Raw genomic sequence first — 18,985 nt, forward strand, 5'->3', positions numbered from 1 at the left:
TTTTTAGAGAAAACAAAAACATGCGGTTCCTCCCAATTTTTAAAAAAAATTTTTTAGTTGTCGATGGACCTTTATTTTATTCATGTATTTATATGTGGTGCTAAGAATCGAATCCAGTGCCTCACACGTGCTAGGTAGGCAAGTATTCTGCCACTAAGCCACAACCCCAGCCCCATCCCAATTTTAAAGTGGTATAAGTTTTGGGTGCAAATAGCCAAGAATATACCTTGAACACAAGCACTGGTTTCTTCCTATCTGGGACCAACTGCTTTGTTGACTGTCAGCCCCAGCAGGGGCAAAACCTCAAAACCAAGGTAAAGGTGGGCACGGTGGCACATGCCTGTAATCCCAGTGGCTCGGGGAAGCTGAGGCAAGAGGATCATGAGTTCAGTGCCAGCCTCACCAACAGTGAAGTGCTAAGCGACTCAGTGAGACTCTATCTCTAAATAAAATTCAAAATAGGGCTGAGAGTGTGGCTCAGTGGCTGAGTGCCCCTGAGTTCAATCCCTGGTACAAAACAAACAAACAAACAACAACAAAAAAAAACTGAGGTGAAAAAGGAAAAATTGTAGGAAAAAGGTGAGTCAATGACCTCCATCAAATATCTTTATATCACACTAACTGGGGCTGGGGAGATAGCTCAGTTGGTACAGTGCTTGCCTTGCAAGCACAAGGCCCTGGGTTCCATCCCAGCACCACAAAAAAAAAAAAAAAAAAAAAAAAAAAAGGTAGCTATCACACTAACCTAAGGTACCCCAGGGTCATGGGGAAGTAAAGTTGGCAGCTTGGAAAGAGAACACAGAAAATACCATGCTGACTGCAGCCTGGCCCAGCTGGCACGTCTCACCAGAGAGGAACCATTTCTGCTGGAAACAAGGGCGTCTTTATAACAATGCTATTCAGCTGATGTGAGTGATAAAATATGTCCACATTCCCACCTGTACGTAAGACACACCGGCAGACAAGAGCTGCTCAATGGAATCCACCCTAGGGATCATTAAAAAATTACTGAACTCATCAACTCATACAAATTTTCTATTAAAGAATGTCAAGACTGGCTCAGTGTGGGGGCTGGGAATGTAGCTTAGAGGTAGCACATGCAAAGCTCTGGGTTTAGACCCCAGCACCACCAAAACAAAAGCAAAATCAAAAACGGAAAAAAAAAAAAGTCAATAACCACAACTGAACCTTAATGGAAACTGTTGGTGCTTTTTTTTTTTTCTTTCTTTTAATACTTTGTGATGAGGAGAGTTCAAATCACAGCATAACAGAACTCATCTAAGCGAATTAATCAGTTTGTAGTTAGCATATCATATAGCAGTATTATTCAGTTAGGGAAATATACAGTTGAAAAAACATTACATTTTAATTCCCCACGAGTAAACTGATAGGAAACCGGAAAATCATCACTGGAAGAACATGGAAGGAGTGGAGCATAAGAACCTACAGGAAGATAATCGTCTCCGCTTGGAGGAAGTGCATTCACTGCCTCCCACCTCTCCAAGGCTATGCTCAAGCACACGTGCAAAAATACAATACGACTACTGCAATTATTACTATCATTTTCTCCTGCCCTTAGGTGAGAAACACCTGACAGCTACATGCTGAGTCATGCTAACAAAACTAAACCTTTCACTTTCTTTAATAGTAAAATTACCATTACTGAATCATTGTCATAAAAAAGTGCATTCAAGTACATTACCACTTATTTTAAATAAACACCAATTTTGAAACAATCAACTTTGAAAAGCTGCATAAGTTTTTTAAAAAAAATCCCTGATTACATTTCTATTTATTCACTGTGGTAGTCTCAAACATTGTATTTTTAGAGACTACCACTTAATTTCTTTGAGGGAAAAAAAAAATAAACGTGTGTAATGTAGAACAGCAGTGAAGCAAGAAAAATGTGTGCTTGTCACTTATCTTCACTGTACATAAGAACTGTGATAAAATATGGTACTTGTGCCACATTAGTATATGGGAAAACACAATTAACTCATGGGACAGAAAACATGGTTTACCGAGATATTACTGTGAAATTCGAGGTTTAGACTTGCCCCTCCATTCTGTATTCAGGCAACCAGAACATTCCCACTGAAGTCCCTGGAGGCACCAGGCAACAGTTACCATCCAACAGTAAACAACAGTTAACACTGACCTACGGGACTACTAGTTTGACCAGCTCCTGAGTTTGAAGTTTTTCTGCGTCTACCCTTGAATATAACTTGTATGCCACAGCACCCAACCACTTCCAAGTTACTGCAGTTTCTCCATCAAGAGAGGACCAGACCCTAAACATAAGCTTCTCTGGGGGCTTTTTAGATAATGTGGAGTTGGTCAGTTCTGTTTACCCAATTACTTACAAGCACCTTGAACTTTCAGCCTTACTAAAATTGATGAGTGGTATGCACATTTCCTAAAAAGATATCCACATCTGAATCTTCTGTAACCTTCTAAAAGAAGTCATACTTAATACATACAGTAACTAGGAAATACCTTATCCCTATAAAGATCAAAAAACGAAAACTACTTAGAGTGTGTATTTTGCTAAACGGCTCGCTTATGCTTATAGTTGCTACTTACAAAAGTGACACCAGAAAAGATAGATTGAGGACAGTGACCAGAGAAAAGTGTCTATAGCCCTTGACAACACACCAAGACGAGTCATGTGCTTATTGAAAAGGACTTCCCAGCAGCCAGCCTTCTGGTCTGCGGATCAGCAGCTGGAACTGTCCGCCTCTCTCGTGGTTTCAATGCTGTCTTCTTTGAATTCTGGTTCGGTTTCGCCTTCCTCCTCCTTGCACTGAGTTGGATCTTTTTCAGCAACCTGGTCTTTGGTTTGGGGTTCATGTGCGGAAACAGGATCTAAAACTACAACTGGTTCCTCTTGTTTTTCACTGCCAATGTATTTTCTCCTGTATCCAACATTACTGGGAGGCCTATGGGATGAAGAGTTAAATGGAAACATAAAAAGCAGAGAGAAAATATTTGTCTTCCATATTTCTGAATTCAGACTATCGACAACAAACGAAAACGTTTTAAGTCTAATCAACATGCATATAGCAGTCTCTGAGAAGACAGCCATTAAAAAAAATAAGAACAAAGCTCTCAGATTACATATTAGGAGCACAAGGCCAGGAGGAGGAAGGCAGAGTCAGAGCAATTAACTACAGGAGTGTTAAAAAGCCAAATGCACCTACCTGCTTAACTGCTTGCTCTTCTCAGGAAGTGAAGCGCTTAGGGATCCCTTGGGCATTCCCCCAAGGCCTGCTGCCCAGACACCTGCCCTGCCGCCCTGCCTCGCGGGAAGGAGCCAGTCTGCCCCCTTCCCTCCCTCTGGCACCTGGGTGCAGCTGGCTGCAGATTAGCTTGGAGAAGCCTGCCTGAAGAGGTGAGGCACCCCCGCCACTGGTGGGCAGGTGAGGCATGCCAGCTGCAGCCGTTACCAATAAGGACAAACCTGACCTCAGGGGGGCAGGGGATAAATGAGAGAGTCAGGAAACAGGCTCAAATGCTAAGTTACCATAAACTTCTCAAAACAGGAAGACTTAGCTCCTTGAGGAACTTCTAACTGAATTTTTCAAGACAGTTGATTTTTCCACAGAAGCCACCTCTCTTCTGATGCAAGAAACTATTGCTTCTTGAGCTGGATGGGTGTTTCCTTGTGGGAACAAGGTGTCCCTGACATGTTTTCTCTTGCTACATGTCAGAAAACCAGGCGGCTGGCACCCATCCTCAGAAGCTCTGGTCTGCACCCCCATGGGAGGGAGGTACTGGGCTGCACTGAGCCTATCAGTGGTGGCAGCTAGTGGTGGAGCCCGGGCTCTCTACACTGGTCTGGTCCTCCTGGACAGTTCCAGGAGTAAGTCATTTTGTCCCAGAGAACGGAGGGTTAGCTGTTAGCCTACACACCGCTGTCCTGCCTGACCTGTGCTGGGGAGCTGCTGGCCAGCACCTGCCTGTCATTCTGCCAGTCCCTCTCCAGGAGCTGGATCCCCCTATTCTGGCCTCTTGAATGGGTGGGATCTTCCGGCAGACATTCTTCCTTGGTGGACTTACCAGAGTTAATTAGGTGTTTCATGTCTGTCTCTTCCAATAGCATACAAGCATCCACGAGGTGGGGGTGTTCAGTTTTGTTCAGAAAGCTATCCCCAGCACCTAGCACAGATCTTTTTTGGAATAACTGAATGCGCAAATACTAACAAGCCAGCAAAGACGCAGAATGAATGGGGAGAGACCGTGACTCTAGTGTGAGTGGGCTTGGAGGTCTCTCCTATACAACAAAAACAACATAAAAAATGATCCACTACCAGAGAAAGTGGTCTGCACAATGCCATTCACAGGCACAAACACTGAAACCTAAGGCCCACATTTTTATCAAATGCTTGGAAATCATTCTCTCTGGTCACCAGATTCTATTAACTATGTGACTTGGCCATCATGATAGGTGACTAACATATAACTCTGTCCTCCTTGGGGGTGGTGAGATCAAAGAGATCATCAGGAACCTGAGAGGACAGGCTGTGCTGCAAGGGACAGATTCTTCAACTTTCTAGAAACCATCATGACACCTACTTTGGTCAATGAACCACTTCCTGAGACATCTGCTACTACCCTCTGGGGATCAGTATGGGATGTAGGCTCCCCTCTGGTACCTGTTTTGACTTTCTCTGACCCAGACAACATCTAAATGCTGAGAGAAGCAGAACCACTAAGTGATGTGAAGACTATCACAGGAATTAGACCTCAGGCCATGGGGAGCACTAGCAGACAGTCTATGGGAGTTTCTGCCTCTGCATCCAATGTAGGCCCTGAATTCAGCCGTTCTGGCAACTGGGGGCCAGGGCTGGGGGGACGGCTGTAAAGTAGCAGAGACTGAGGACAAACTAGAGATGCATCTGTCACCTACAAGCACGGATCCTGATGATGCACACACCTGCAGGGTAAGCTGGAACCCTTGCACATGCACCTGGTCCCAGGATGTGGAGGAGCTGAGGAGGAAGTGGGTAGAGCTAGAGAAACCAAAGGCCAGGCACTGCCACATGCCAATTAGATATGTTAGCACATCGATGACACCGTGCATGAGCTCCAACAGAGCCTTCCCCACCCACACCTTCATAAGGTTAAAAACGTTTGCTTTAAGGATTAAAACGTCACTTCTACCATCTAAATCTCATGCAAATTTCTCTTCTGGTCAACTCTGGAAACAAAGGGGTAAGGGAATTCTAGGAAGCGAAGCTGCGGCCTAGCTTGGGTTTCCAGGAAAGCCACAATGAAGTCTGCAGGTCAAGTCTGGTCTGACTCCACCAGGTTAAGTCTGAGACCTCTGCTACGAAAGCCAGCCGGTCCACTGGAAGCATGCAAAGGAGGTATTCGTCTCATTTGGCATTCTGGGTGAGCCACTTCCATGAACCCATACCAACCTTCATCACTTCTGTAGAACATGGAGGTTTTCATGCCCCTGTGTATCTGCAGGTGAACTGTTCTAGAAAAAGCTGTCATCAGCAGCTGGGGCATAAACACTGCAGGAAGTGCTCTCAGGTCTCCACAACAGCAAAACAAAACAAAACAAAAAAAGGTTGATTGAACTGAAAACTCGGAAACCTTGTGCTGTCAGGCTGCAACTGTCCTGGAATCGCCTCAGTCCAAAGAACTGTTCATCTGTCCTGAAGTGACCTTCACAACTGCAAGTTAACCTCTTAAGTCACTTGTGGGCCAGTCTGAGAACCCCTCTGTTAACTGTCACTGAACGAGGCACGGTGGGCCATTTCTCTGAATCTTCACTGAAGCAGAAAAAGTGGTTTCTCGAGGCTAATGACCACTGCCTCGGAACCCCAGTGGGTTACGGCAGGAAGGGACCAGGGCAGCCCTGCAGTCTGATCTGCCCTGCAGGTGAAGATGATGACGGGTGCAGTGGCGGGGAAGAGCTGGCCTAGCACCACACAGCTCATCAGCGGCAGAGTCAGTGCAAGCGTCGGGCACTGTCCCCGCTCCCGCCTCGTCCACAGCACCATGCTGTTCCCCAAAGGCACCTTCTCCGAGAACCAGGGCATGAATACCACAAACTAATTCTGGCATGTTTATGGATTTACTTCCTTCCAGACTCCCATTTACACCTGCTCTTTCAGAGCCATAACTGAACAGTCCATCCCTTCGAGCTATCCCTTAGTTTGTTTGGATGTTTTTTTCCTCTGTAGTTTGGACTCCCCCTGGTTAGATATCATTAGGCCCATTCCTTGTTTCCCTGGGGAGCTGCCCAAGGTTCCTTCTGGAATGAGGGGCTTTCCTGTGCCTCATTCTATTCTTTCCCACCCTATGGGGGTGGGCAGAGAACCCAACCCAGGCTCTTGTCAGGGCAGCCACAGTGGCAGGTTCTGGAGGGCCAAGTCTGAAGTTCCTCGCCCAAATCAAAATCCTGGAAGCACAACTGCAACAATCCAACAGGAACTGTGCTTGACTATTATTCTTTTCCATTTTTACTTTAACACAGCAACTGAAGACACGGAGCGCCAATAAGTCAATGACAAGTCAGTACTTATAAAAAGTGGTAACAACAGCCCTCCTCCCGTATGTAGCAAAGTCTACAAGTAAAACTTAAATGTTATTGGTGGCAGGAAGTCAGACTTCCACCCTGGGATGTTCTGGCTAGAAGGGACCACTGATGTGAGCCAGACTAAGTCCATTGCTTGTCGGGTGAAGACTCTAGAAGAGTGAGGTGAAATGATTTGCCCAACAGCACACACTTGTTAAGAGTAGGTAAAGGACAAAAACTCTGGAATCCTGATTTCCTGGCCAATATTTTTTTTCTTGCTACAACTTACTGGCAGTCATTTATGGTCCATTCAAATGGATTATTTTTCATGAGTCATTTTGGACCATGTGCTCAAAGGTGATTCTGAGACAAAAACAAAAACCCACAAGCAAAATAAAAGCGAGGACACAATATACCAATCTACGCCACTCTACAAAGCCTAGTGCCCAAGTACAACGTGGGTGCCCTTTTAGAGAGCAGCTGCTGTTCCCAGCTGCAGGAGAGTCAGAATGTGGGGCTTCGGCAAGCGGGGCCCCTTGCTGGTAAAAGGAAAGACCTGACTCCAAAGTGTACCGGTACCAGAAGAATCAGAACAACTGCAAACGGTTCCGCCAGAGCTGCACTTGATAAAAGGATTCCGTGATTTCTCAGACTGTCACAAGGGAGGAAAGCGCAGCATTCTAATTTTTAAAAAGCACATCATTGTTTGCATTCAATGAAATTCCTTTCAAAATCAACTTTCCCCGTTCCAATTATATTCAACAACATTCGAGCTAACATTTCGACTGCAATTCAAATTAACTAATGCCCAAAAGAGCCCTAATCGACATGGTTCTGAGCTCAATTGAATACAATCAAAGCTCATGAAATGAAGGGGGAAATGCTTATTTCATGCAAATTCTGCATATCACTCAAGCTTAATTTTACTGATAATATAAAGGTGGGACATTTTGAACATTACAGTGAATGAAACTTTTAAGCGGTGAGAGTTATTTTATAAAATGCTACCTCTGAAAAGCTGATTGCCAAACAGTATAAAAATGGTTTGAGGCATAAATGCCAAGTTCATTTCTATTTCACTTCTGAGGTAACTATCTTTCAAATCGCAACAGCTGGACTATTTAACACAATCTGGTGAATCAAAGTATAGCTCTTCTCTGGGCTCCCAGTGGGACGTCTGCATTAGTCTGTGGCAGGCATCCAACAAATGACGCACAGTCGGACGGTCTGAACTCTGTTTCGTTTTCAATAAAAATGGATAAAACCGCAATCATATTTACCACCTTCAAGGACAGAAAACGGAAAGATTTAAATTTGTCTTTGTAAAGTAGTTTCCTGGGAAAACTCCAAAGAGGAAGTCAGCTTTCTATTTTCCTTGGTGTAAAAATAACTTAAAAAAAAAAAAAAAAAAAAGCCCTTTACAGTGACAGAAGGGAACAGAAGTGGCATTACAGCAGAGATAGTTTTTGTTTCTTCCTGAAACTCTATTTTGAGTTTTTTTTTTTTTTAGAGCTTTTCCCATACCTGTCTAAAACTTTACAAAATAAAAAGTTTCAAACATAAAGGTGAAACTTTCTATCAGTTCTAGTACTTACAAAGGAGGCAGACAGCACTCAGTTTCTTTGACTTTGTGTACTTTTAAAATCTTTTTTAGCTGAAGAAATAGATTACATTTTCAATTGAGGTCTATTTCTATTTGCAGGGGAAATAGATTTCATTTTTGTTTATAAAAAATAACGTTGTTTAACAGAATATGACTGTTTATAAATCTGATAACAGTTTCTAAAAAGGATTTGCCCTCAAGATTAACAAGAGTTCCTCTTGAACACAGGTAACAGTGGCTGGGCAAGGACCCCCCTGTGTCCACAGCTCAGAAATATTTCCTTTAGTTCTAAACTGCCACACAGGCAGCGCAGCACAGGGCTCAGACCCAGGGCACGGGCACACTACAAAGCCTGAACCTGTTCTTCTCTTCCGCTAGTGGAAGGTGAACTGCAGACAACCATAGATTCCTAAACTGGACGGTCCTTAACAGCAAAAGCAACTCTGGTGATGAGGCAAGTGACTGGTTTTAGCTCAGCGAAGGTTATGGAACACTTGGATACTTTTCAGAGGCTACTTCTGTACCTTTCTGTAATTCTGCACATTTTTAAGTCAACATGAAAAATACTTTCAGATCCAAGATACTAAAAGCTCAGTGTTGGTCTAGGCATGTAGCCTAGTGGTAGAGTGCTTGCCCAGTGTGCAGGACCCTGGTCTATTCCCCAATGCCACAAAATAAATTAAATAAATAGGTAGATAAATAAATAAATAAATAAATAAAGGCTGATTATTATTTACAAGACATATGTTAAAAAAACAAAGTCTTCCATAAATTCACCACATGTGATACTGGCTCCCTAAAATAGCTGTCAGGCGCGTGCCACACACACACACACACACACACACACACAAATTGCTTGTATTTTCAAGACTATTTTTTTAAAAAATTATAAGTTTTTTCTTTCAATTTACTATATTATATAGTAAAATTCTCTTTTAAGATGGGAAATCACACCAGGCACGGTCATGCCTCTAATCCCAGTGGCTTGGGAGGCTGAGGCAAAAGATCAGGAAAAGTGAGGCACAAAGCAACTCAGTGAGACTGTCTCTAAATAAAATACAAAGTAGAGCTGGGATTTGGCTCAGTGGTTGAGGGCCAGAGTTCAATCCATGGTACCAAAAAAAAAAAAAAAAAAAAAAAGAAAGAAAATAGGGAAGTCACAAAAACTCAGTTTGCCACTTTTCATGTAGTTATGTGAAATGATCAAGTATTTTCCAAATGAAACGTGTTGGTCAGCTTCTAATGTTAGGTCAGTTTATGCGCAATCTGAAATTTCTGTTGCTTTAGTCAGCTACTTCTATTTGAATGAATTTTTTAAAGAGGGCTTCACCATGTGCAAATCAAAAGAAACAACGCTGCAGACTACTGAAAAATGGTTTAAAAAAACTAAAAAGTACTAAAAGCAATCTTCAGAAATGATACATTTTATACAAAGTCTTGTGAAATCCGAGGGGCTTGTGACTGAAAGCAAACGTCAGAAGGCAGTTGGTTCTCGGGGAGAACGGGGCTACTCAGCAGCAGGGCAAGAGGAGCGTCCAGATTCACTCGGCTGCATTTTACCAGCCACTTGCACATAGCTGTAATCCATCCTCAACAGCTAATCTGGAAGGAGCTGCTGTCTACACGGCCCCTCAGAACATGTGGAAGACAATACCGGCTGCAGGTCTTTCCGGCAGCCCCAGGGTAGCTCCTTGTGGGGGAGGAAGAAAAGACTAAGTGAGGGGATCTCAACTTCCAGAACATCCAGTTGTTCTGCTAATTTTGTTGTTAAAACTTAATTGTCCATGTACAGGCCACATGGAGAACCATTGTGGTGGCGCTCTGCGGAACAGGGCTGCTTCCCGCAGCGTCGGTACACAATTCAGCAGTGCTGAGATTACAGCCGAGAGCACAGCAAATCCTTTAATTGTGTAAGAGCATCAGATTAAGCAGCAAAGTCCATGTGGCTCATTCTGCTGGCTGGAAGTCCCTTCGAGGAAATAAATGTTTACTAAGTGCCGGGAAGGTGCCTCCCCGTTTCCTGCCATGCGGGGGACCCACACGTGGACGGACACACACGCAGGACAGAAGGAGAGAGGAAGTGATGAGCAAATGGAGGGGTGGGGAGTAAGAGGAGGAAAACCGATCCTTCCACCACGAGGCTAAAAGAACTTCCTTGGTCTCCATCTGAACTGGGGACCCGAACTTCTCTTTAAAAATGGTTATATGGCTGACGAAATTAATTTTCAGCTAGGACCAACTCTGGAGAAAATAATTTTATGCCAAGTTTCCCTAAAAGAAAATTAAGACTCTCAATTTCTATTTGCTGGTATCTTTCAAAAGCTCAGCTTCTCTAACTCCAATTATTAAAAACAGGACTTTCTCAGTTCATTTTTCTGTATTAGTTTCACACTGGAAAGAATGAATAAGACTGAAGGGCCAGGTAGAGGTCAAACCATGATAAAATCAATCCTACTTTTAATTAAAAACCTGAAAGGCAATTAGATTTTTTTTTCTTTCATGGAAATGTTTGACTGGTCATACCAACCATGAGACATCTAAAATTTCTCTTTTATAGGCTATGCTTTGGTATTCAGTTAATGGCCCAAACAAGATGAACTCTTACAAAAATAAATTTGAGTGGGGCCAAAAGTCACATGTATTTAGAGATACCATAGATATAGAAATTAAAGGCGAATTAAAATAAAAATGGTTTCACTGGAAATGGGACATTTTTCTATGGAAATTGAAGTCCTCTAATTGCTACATGGGTTTTTTGTTTTTTTAAATTATCCTAGGGTCGAATGTGACCTCTTTTGACCCCCTCAAACAAAAAAGCAAGCTAACTGCCTGGTAGTTTGAAAGGAAATTGAAAAGCACTTGGTGATGAAGCCTACAGTTTGGGAGGACCTGGGCAGAAGGGACGGTGGTAAATTAGGGAAGTTTTAACTGGAAGAGCCTCTGGCAACTGTGCCTCAAGAGGACCTGTGAGAATGACGAGGAGGAGAGAACAGGGTTGGGAACACTCAGGGCACACTGGGACCGTGGAACCTGGCTCCCTGGACACGGGCTCTCCCTTTGGAACCATCTTGAGGCTGACCGCCTTGTTTAGCTATAACCGCTAGGAGTCATTAGTGGGAAATGTGGATACGGAGGACAAAGCTCAACTGAGATGAGCGAGGCCACGTCCAGATGATAGTTTCAGGGACAAAAAAGCAAGACGGCAACAACACAAAACCCCCAAGCTCTGGCCGGCCACGAGGCAGAAGCCACTAAGATTGGTGTAGCTCTTTCCCTACTGCAGGTCCTTTTGTCCTACCTCTCTTGGTGACAACGGTGTCCTCAAACCAAAGGCCAAAGGACAGTTAAGCACAAACTTGAAGGACTCAGTAACAGGAACAAGCATGCTGCTCTCTCAAAGGGTACAGTGCAAAGTGGATACAATGATCAAATTTATGTGAGGCTTTAGCGTGTATGTTTTTAGAATGAGAAGATTCAAAGATAGTGATTCACCTTTATGTTGTCATGTTGGGTTGTCATTAGTAAAGCACCCTTCTAATCCAATGATTAGAGCCAGGCATTTTCAAAGTATGTGACTTCAGGGAAGAAACTACTCTTACGACATGTTTGAAACATCCAATAAAAAAAAAAAAAAGTTTAAATGAAACATATACTGAGGACTAAAGTAGCTTAGGCTAATGTCCTAAGTTCGTTTTGAAGCATGCCTCTTTATTGGGTATTTGGCATGAAAAATGTTAAAATGATCTCTTCCCAATTATTTGTCAAAACTGTTTGCTAATTTAGACTGGCTCTCCTTTTCAGAAATCTTAGTTTTGAAGGGTGACCTTTTCATTGCTTATACCAGCCTTAGGAGGAAAGGCAGAAAAGGAGGAGAGGACACTACCCATGTGTGTGGAGGGCAGAGGGCAGGATGTGTTAGAGAGCCAAGGGAGTGATGTAACTGCAGAATCGCTGCTTCCGTTGGAAGAAACCTTTTGATCATTCTCTCCTCTCCCCTTCCTTAAGCTCTTAATACACAGAATGCTACAGTTCAAAAAGCATGGACTCTGGAGACAGAATAAAAAAAGGTTCACACGTAATCTGACCCAACTATCAATTAAGAGTATGATTCCGTGCAAGCTGTTTATCCCAGAGCCTCAGTTTTCTCATTTGTAACATGGGGATAACATCTAATCTGTGTTTGGGAAAATTAAAATAACACATAAAAATGCCTGGCTTAATAAATTTTAGTGCAACACAGTGACAAAAAACAAACCATCACAGAAGCAAATTCCAAAATCCCAAATTTCCAAACTAGAAGCCTGTTTTATGGTCCATAGCCTCTGTCTGTGATCAACAAAAACCTCCTACCTGCTACAAATTCAGCACGTTTCCTCTTGGATGTATATTATTTTACTATGAATATACATTGATGCGCAAGGAGAAAATATTAACTTCTAGCTCAAATGCTGTAGACTTTCCCCCAATATTTTTCTAATTTATTGCAACTACATCAATCAGCAACTTATACATTCTGTTGATAACAGAGTTTCAGGATCTTGCATAGGATTAAAATGGACGTCTAAGTCTACTGGGTTTTCTTATTGTTCAACCTATGCTTCTGTTTCTGAAATACTGATCTTCTCCTTACCCATCAGTCAAATGCCCCAGCATGCATGGGGACCAAGCAACCTGAGTGAAAGAAGGAAGGCCACCTAGTGCCAGCATCAGCCTGACTGTGCTTCATGGCACTCTGTGTGGTTGGGAGTTGTATCAAGTCTCTGTGTCACAATAAAACACACACACGCCGGCAATGGTGGCAAATCCATGGCTACTCCCCTAAACTAAATCTACTTCCAAAAGCCAAAGTCATGTGGAAACATGCTGAATATTCAGTGGTGATTAAAATGGGGCATATCATTTTTTGATGCAAATAAGTACTTAACTAAGTCTCATATAGGACCATGAGAGCAGCTCTGAAGCAGTCTTTCCTTCTCATCTTTTTTAGAAAAAAAATTTTTTTAATTGTCAATGGACCTTTATTTTGTCTATTTATACGTGGTGCTGAGAATTGAATCCAGTGCCTCCTGCACGCTAGGCAAGCGCTCTACCACTGAGCCCCAGCCCCAGTTCCTCATTACTTTTTCGACTCCAAAATAGAAAAAAATTTCCAATTTCCTGAGACCAGGAGTTTCTAACCCAAACAGTAACTTGAATAGGACTTGTGAGTGCTGATAATTTATTTTAAATATTCATTATTTTACATTTCTGTGTTTATGTGTGTTTTACAGTAAGTTTATAAAGTATTAAAGTACAGGTTGTAGATAGAAAATATGTACTTAACATCTTGTTTCTAGCTGAACATTTCTACCAAGCAACCATATTTGTTAGGAATTTGGGGGGACTGAAAGGGACTCAAAAGAGTGCCTGCTCTATTGCTCAGTTTTAGCTCAAAAGGAACACAGCAAAAGGAAAACAAGGTGTAAATGACATCCACGGCTTTGGAAGTGGCAGAGCAGTAGAGCCCTTGCCTGGCATACTGAAGTCCCTGGGTTCCATCCACAGTACCACATCCACACACTAAGACCTCTCCAAGGTCACCTGGCCCACAGTTATCAAGTACTCAGTATCTTAGCTTTCAGCTCTAACTCTTGTCTTTGGCAATCCATTATCCCAGCATTATAATTCTAAGATAGGAATGAACCGAAACGCTTTTCATATATTATCTAACTTAAATGACAACCATGCAGGGCAGAGGTTAACGAACCCAATTTATATAAGAAAAACTGAGTCATAGATTCAGCAACTTGGCAAGGTCAAGACAGTGAACAGCAGATGTGAGATCTGAACCCTGGACTATCTGATATAATGATAGAGTTCAAATTCTGGGAGCAAGGGGACGCTCCTAGCCACCCTGAGCAGATGTGGAAAAGGCCAGGTTTAGAAAACTGAGCATATTGTTTCCTTGTTGAGTCCCCCTCTCCCCTGGCTTTTGTGAACAAAGACACAACCATTCTTGTTTTCCTGACTCTGCAACACTTGGACAGCCTATTTTCAGGTATTGCAGCTGCCTGAAAGTAATAAGATACCTTCTTTTCTTTTTGCCATGCTGGGGATCAAACCCAGCATGCTAGGCAAGCGCTCTGCCACTGAGTTCCCCAGTCCCCCAAAGATAGTTTTTTTTAAAAAGTCTGTAATTTTGGACTTCCCCTCTTTTAGACTATCTCACCCACTGACTAGCTTGAATCAAAGAATTTTACTACATTTTAACATTACTGGATTATCAGACTTTAACATTATCAGGGAAAAGAGCACAAATCCTGTTCATTTGCCGGGATGACTCCTCACCTTTCCAAACATAAAAGGAGCTGCAAGCATAAATCCCATTTGCATTACAGCCAATTAGCGTTAATGAAATTTAAATTCACCATGAGATTTAAGACATCATGACTAGGTAATACATACTTATTGGAAATAAAAGGACACGATATTTTAAAAGCTATTATTAAAATAGAAGCAGAAAAAATAGGTTTCCAAGTCCTGATTATCTTTTATCTTCTTGTTAAAAAACAAAACAAAACAAAACAAAAACAAAAACACCCAGACCTTACTTTGCTTGTACTGGTGACAAGAACACTAATTTTAGTTAATCCTTGTAATTAATTATTAAAAGTATCTCTTGCTTTCTCATAGGTCCTTAGGAAATATATCAATATGTCTCTGACTTATAGTTTATACATAGGAATTACTCACAAGTGGAACATATATATTTGATTTTAGTAATTTATTGAAAAGAAAAAAACTTTGTAGGCAGAGTTAATTCAATTTTCCGGGTAAGTGAAGACCTTATGCTGAAAACACCTTTGTTTCTACCTTCACATTTGAAAACTTTCTGGTTTGTTAGCAAACATCCCTATTCGAACCATCCAGTGGGCACGGCTTCATCTCTGTTTTAACAGAATATTCCAGGGTCTCCGGTAACCTGGGGTCAGTAGAAAGGTGAAAAAGACATGGAAGACTAACTTCTAGGCACTTAAAAAACTTTTCAAAAACCAAATGATCTAACCAACCAACCAACCAACAAGTCTCTATGATCTAGCTGATGTACATATGTAACTGCTAAATAATGAGAGAGTTTGGTCAATTGAGTATCCTAATTAACAGATATTCTGTTTCATTCACATTAAAAAATGTGCTCCCCATTCACTTGAGCGCCTACAGCAAGACAGGAACGGCCCCAGGTGTTTGTGAAACACTAGTGAATGAAACAAACTGAAAAGTCCCCAAAAGTCCACTGAGCTTACACTTCTGTGGAGGAAGAGAAAAAGCCAAGGATAAAGAGAGCTCAGTGTACAGAGTGCCAGCAGATGACACCCACCAGTGGGGAAGTGGAGGAGGGTGGGGAACTGGAGCTTGGAGGCAGCTAAGCAAGTGGTCAGGAGGCTGCCTGAGAAGATGGAGGCTGAGCACAGAACTGCCGGAGGGCAGGGGGCGAGCCACGCAGGCCTGGGCAAAGCGTGCTAGGGCGAAGGGCCCAGAGGGGAAAGCAACCTGGCCACAGTAGAGAGAGCAGGCGGGAGCAGCAGGGGTCAGAGCAGGAGTGACCAAGGGTGGGTGAGGTGCACACACACACATTGGAGAAGGATGTATGTCCTAGAGGCCACGGTAACGGGCAGGGTCCCTTGACCCTGACTCCCATCAACAGCTGAGGGTGCACACGCCTGAAATGCCATGGTTGTGCTGCCACTGATCTAAACCAAGGTGCAACCACTAGGGTGTAAAGTCGCTCTTAAAAAGCAAAGGAACGTTTCGTTTTTTAATTGCTGTTCTGACTTCCAAGTGCTTTGCCAGTTCAAGTCCATGAGGCGGGACAATTTGTCCCTATAAATCTTAGTTATAGCAGAGCCAGCCAGAAGCAGCCCTGGAAATGACCCTTCTCATTCCTGGCAGCTAGACTGGTTTCAAGAAATCCTAACAAATAACACAAGTTTTTACTTTTAAAGCTTGCAGGTAACTCCATTAAGTTAAACTTTTAGTCATTAGAATGCTAGGTCTAAACACAGATGAATGAAGAGTGCCTGTCTGGGAAATGAATAATTGCCCTGCAGATATACAAAATTCTCTGATTCCTTTGGTCTAGCTGTACTTAGGGAACAGAGTTTTCAGAAAGGTACCTTTATTTGCTGAATGCCTGTCAATACGAAAATAGGTGGCAGTAGTTATTTCAGCTACAGAATGTCAAGAACTGAATAATCAAGCATTAGGTTACAAAGTTTAAAAGTTAATACAGCAGCACACAGTATTTGTATTAGCGCTTTAAGTGGATAAATTAAATTGAAATGTGTCCCTTAAGCAGTCATTGAACGAGCAAGATGAGAAATAAATTGAGCTGCACACCGGCCTTTATGGCATCTAACAACTGTGTCTGTCAACACATGGATCCTTTTCACTGTCAATTCGACGCACATTTTGCAGACCTTGGGCCTGCAATTATTTCATTTCCTTTCTTGGAAATGTGATTTCCACTTACTTTTGGAGAATAAAAGGCAGACAAAAGGAGGAAGGAGTTGCAGTATTCTCTGATTAAGATTATCTGTGTAAAATGGTAAAGGAAAAAAAAATCTATACACACACACTGAAGCATTTCTCAGAAACTAACTTGTCTCAGCTAAATTGCTTTTGTGTCTGGGTATTGGTTCAAATGTAGCCAGATTGTTGATGTCAAATTAGGTGTTAAACAAATTTAATAGGAAAGATGAAGAGTGAATATAGATCATCTTTCTGTTAGAACCGTGCAAATGACCCCAGTCAAAAGAAAGGAAATGCATGCCTGCAGGAGGAAATGTGCTTTTAAACACAATGAAATTAGATAAAACTGTAAATCAGCAAGAAGGCCATTCATTCCAAAAGAGGGGGGGAGTTAATAGCACCAATGAGAGAAATGCGAGAGAGGAAGAAAATACCAGTTGGCAAAAATAGATTCAAATTGAATTTCAACTTCATTTGTCCAGGTTTCACCTTTTAAGCTAAGACAGCTAAAGCTACAAAAAAAGGGGCTCTTTCTCTCTTGACAGAACAGGAAATCAGAGGTTTAATTAACTGCGATTACAATATTCGGCTGATCTGATTTGCCTCACCTCTTCCTTTTCTTCAGCTGACAAACTAGCTGACATCCTGGCAAGAGAACTAAAGCAAAAGTGTAGACTAATCTCAAAAAGAGCTTGCCATTGTTATCAAACAAATTGATCTTCCACAAGAACTCTCTGACAAAGTGTCACTTTGGAGCCAGTCTGCGTACATGACTCCTTACACAGGACGTTTTCATCCCTGGGAATATAGCAGGACGGAAGCACATGTTTCACAGAGGACTGGGAAATAAGGTTGTACAAACGAATGCTCCAAAGTGGCCTCTGCAAGATCTAGCACTTTCTTCGGCTGCTCAGGAACCATTAAAGAGGGATGAACTAAGCATTTAACTTTGAAGGTCTAGGTGTCTCCAGATGTGGAATTAAGTATCAGCCAGGTCAATTCTTTGTGAACCTGTTGCCAAACTGGTTTAGGGAAGGAATTCCCTTTAGACATGGTATTTGCTCTGGATCTGAAGGATAGCTGTGGGAGAAGAGCTTAGAAGCAACAGTTGGCTCATCAAAGGAAGGAGGAAGAGAACTGCCTAGCCAAATCAAAACTTCTCTGAAGAGAAACAAACCAAAGAAGCACACGTTAGTCATACAGATTTTTCTACATACTACTTAGTAAAGAGCATCATTACTTACTGAAACGTAACCTTGGAACTTGTGCATCCTTCCAATTTACGGGGCCCTTCACCTGGCTCAGGTGTTAGGGGGGACGGACTGTTGAATTCTGCCTCCAGAGTTTTCTTGGTCAAGGCTGTTTTTGTTACACTGGATACAGAACCCAACACTGGCATGGATTTGGACTCTGAGGTGGCTAATATCCCGGTAGGACCTTAAAACCAAACACATACCTCAAGTTTAATCATTCTGTGTGATGCTTATTAATAGGGTACTGAAAAACAGATTAGGTGAAAATCCCTCAAGAAGTGAAAAGGACAAGTCTGTTAAAAATTTTAAGAGCATGCTGAAATGCTCCCCCTGGAAATCAGCTCTGTGTTGGTGGCGCTGCCACTTTCCGACTTACCAGGAACACGCTGAGGAATTGTGCACAGAGCTTTGGGAAACCACGAAACCCAGCCTCGGTTCCCTCGCAGACCAGAGTCCTTAGTGACCCTGGAATTGCGGAAACTCTTTTCTGCCCCCAGAGTATGGCTTCCTGGCAGCCCTGCTGAACCACCTCACCTCTCAAGAGTTAATTCTTCCCAAAACTCAGCTCTGTGTTTTACACGGAAAATGGACCGATGTCAAAAGGCTCTTTTTAAAAGGCTCATGAAGGCTTCTTGAGCATTAAACAGCTTTTATGAACATTTTCATTTTAATGTGAATGAGAAGTAAGTGGATTTATTGCCTCTTAAAATACAGACACAGGATTATGAAAATTAAGTGGCAAAGGGTTTGCCTGTTTACCTTTTTGACTTTTCTGTTCTTTGGGACAGGATTGAACAACTACAATAGGACTTGTTACTGAAATTACTGGCATACCAATCTAAAAATCCTGGGCATGCGAACTACACCTTGTCCTGGCTTTTTTCTGTCTTTCTGTAGAAAGACCGTGTCCTAAGTAGTTTTTTTCTTAGAGTAAACTTCTGGTATATCTTTCCTGAAACTTCAGAAGGCATGCTTTTGAAACAAAGAGATTTACGAAATAAGTCACAGATATGAAAACTTAATGATGATTTCTAAAATTTTGACAACAACCTTGAAAGGCATGACACTAAGAAGAGGACATAATTTGGG

General features: G+C 42.3%; 1 protein-coding gene across 8 annotated transcripts in view; it reads right to left on the reverse strand.

The window, feature by feature from the left end:
• Nucleotides 1–1,152: 1,152 nt before the first annotated feature.
• Nucleotides 1,153–18,985, reverse strand: part of Shtn1 (shootin 1) — a 95,717-nt gene continuing 77,884 nt past the window's right edge. For 2 of the 8 annotated variants that reach the window (XM_047552663.1, XM_047552666.1), the window contains 2 exons: nt 17,888–18,080; nt 1,155–2,939 (listed from right to left, as the gene is read on the reverse strand). In XM_047552663.1, coding sequence (XP_047408619.1) covers nt 2,717–2,939; nt 17,888–18,080 — 416 coding nt within the window. In that variant the 3' untranslated portion in view covers nt 1,155–2,716. Of the gene's footprint in view, nt 2,940–5,423; nt 5,552–14,598; nt 15,097–17,887; nt 18,081–18,985 lie in introns of those variants that run through there. The other 6 variants (XM_047552665.1, XM_047552664.1, XM_047552668.1 and 3 more) reach the window with 6 other exon arrangements.

This window comes from Sciurus carolinensis, chromosome 5, assembly GCF_902686445.1.
Source record: "Sciurus carolinensis chromosome 5, mSciCar1.2, whole genome shotgun sequence".
Taxonomy (NCBI): domain Eukaryota; kingdom Metazoa; phylum Chordata; class Mammalia; order Rodentia; family Sciuridae; genus Sciurus; species Sciurus carolinensis.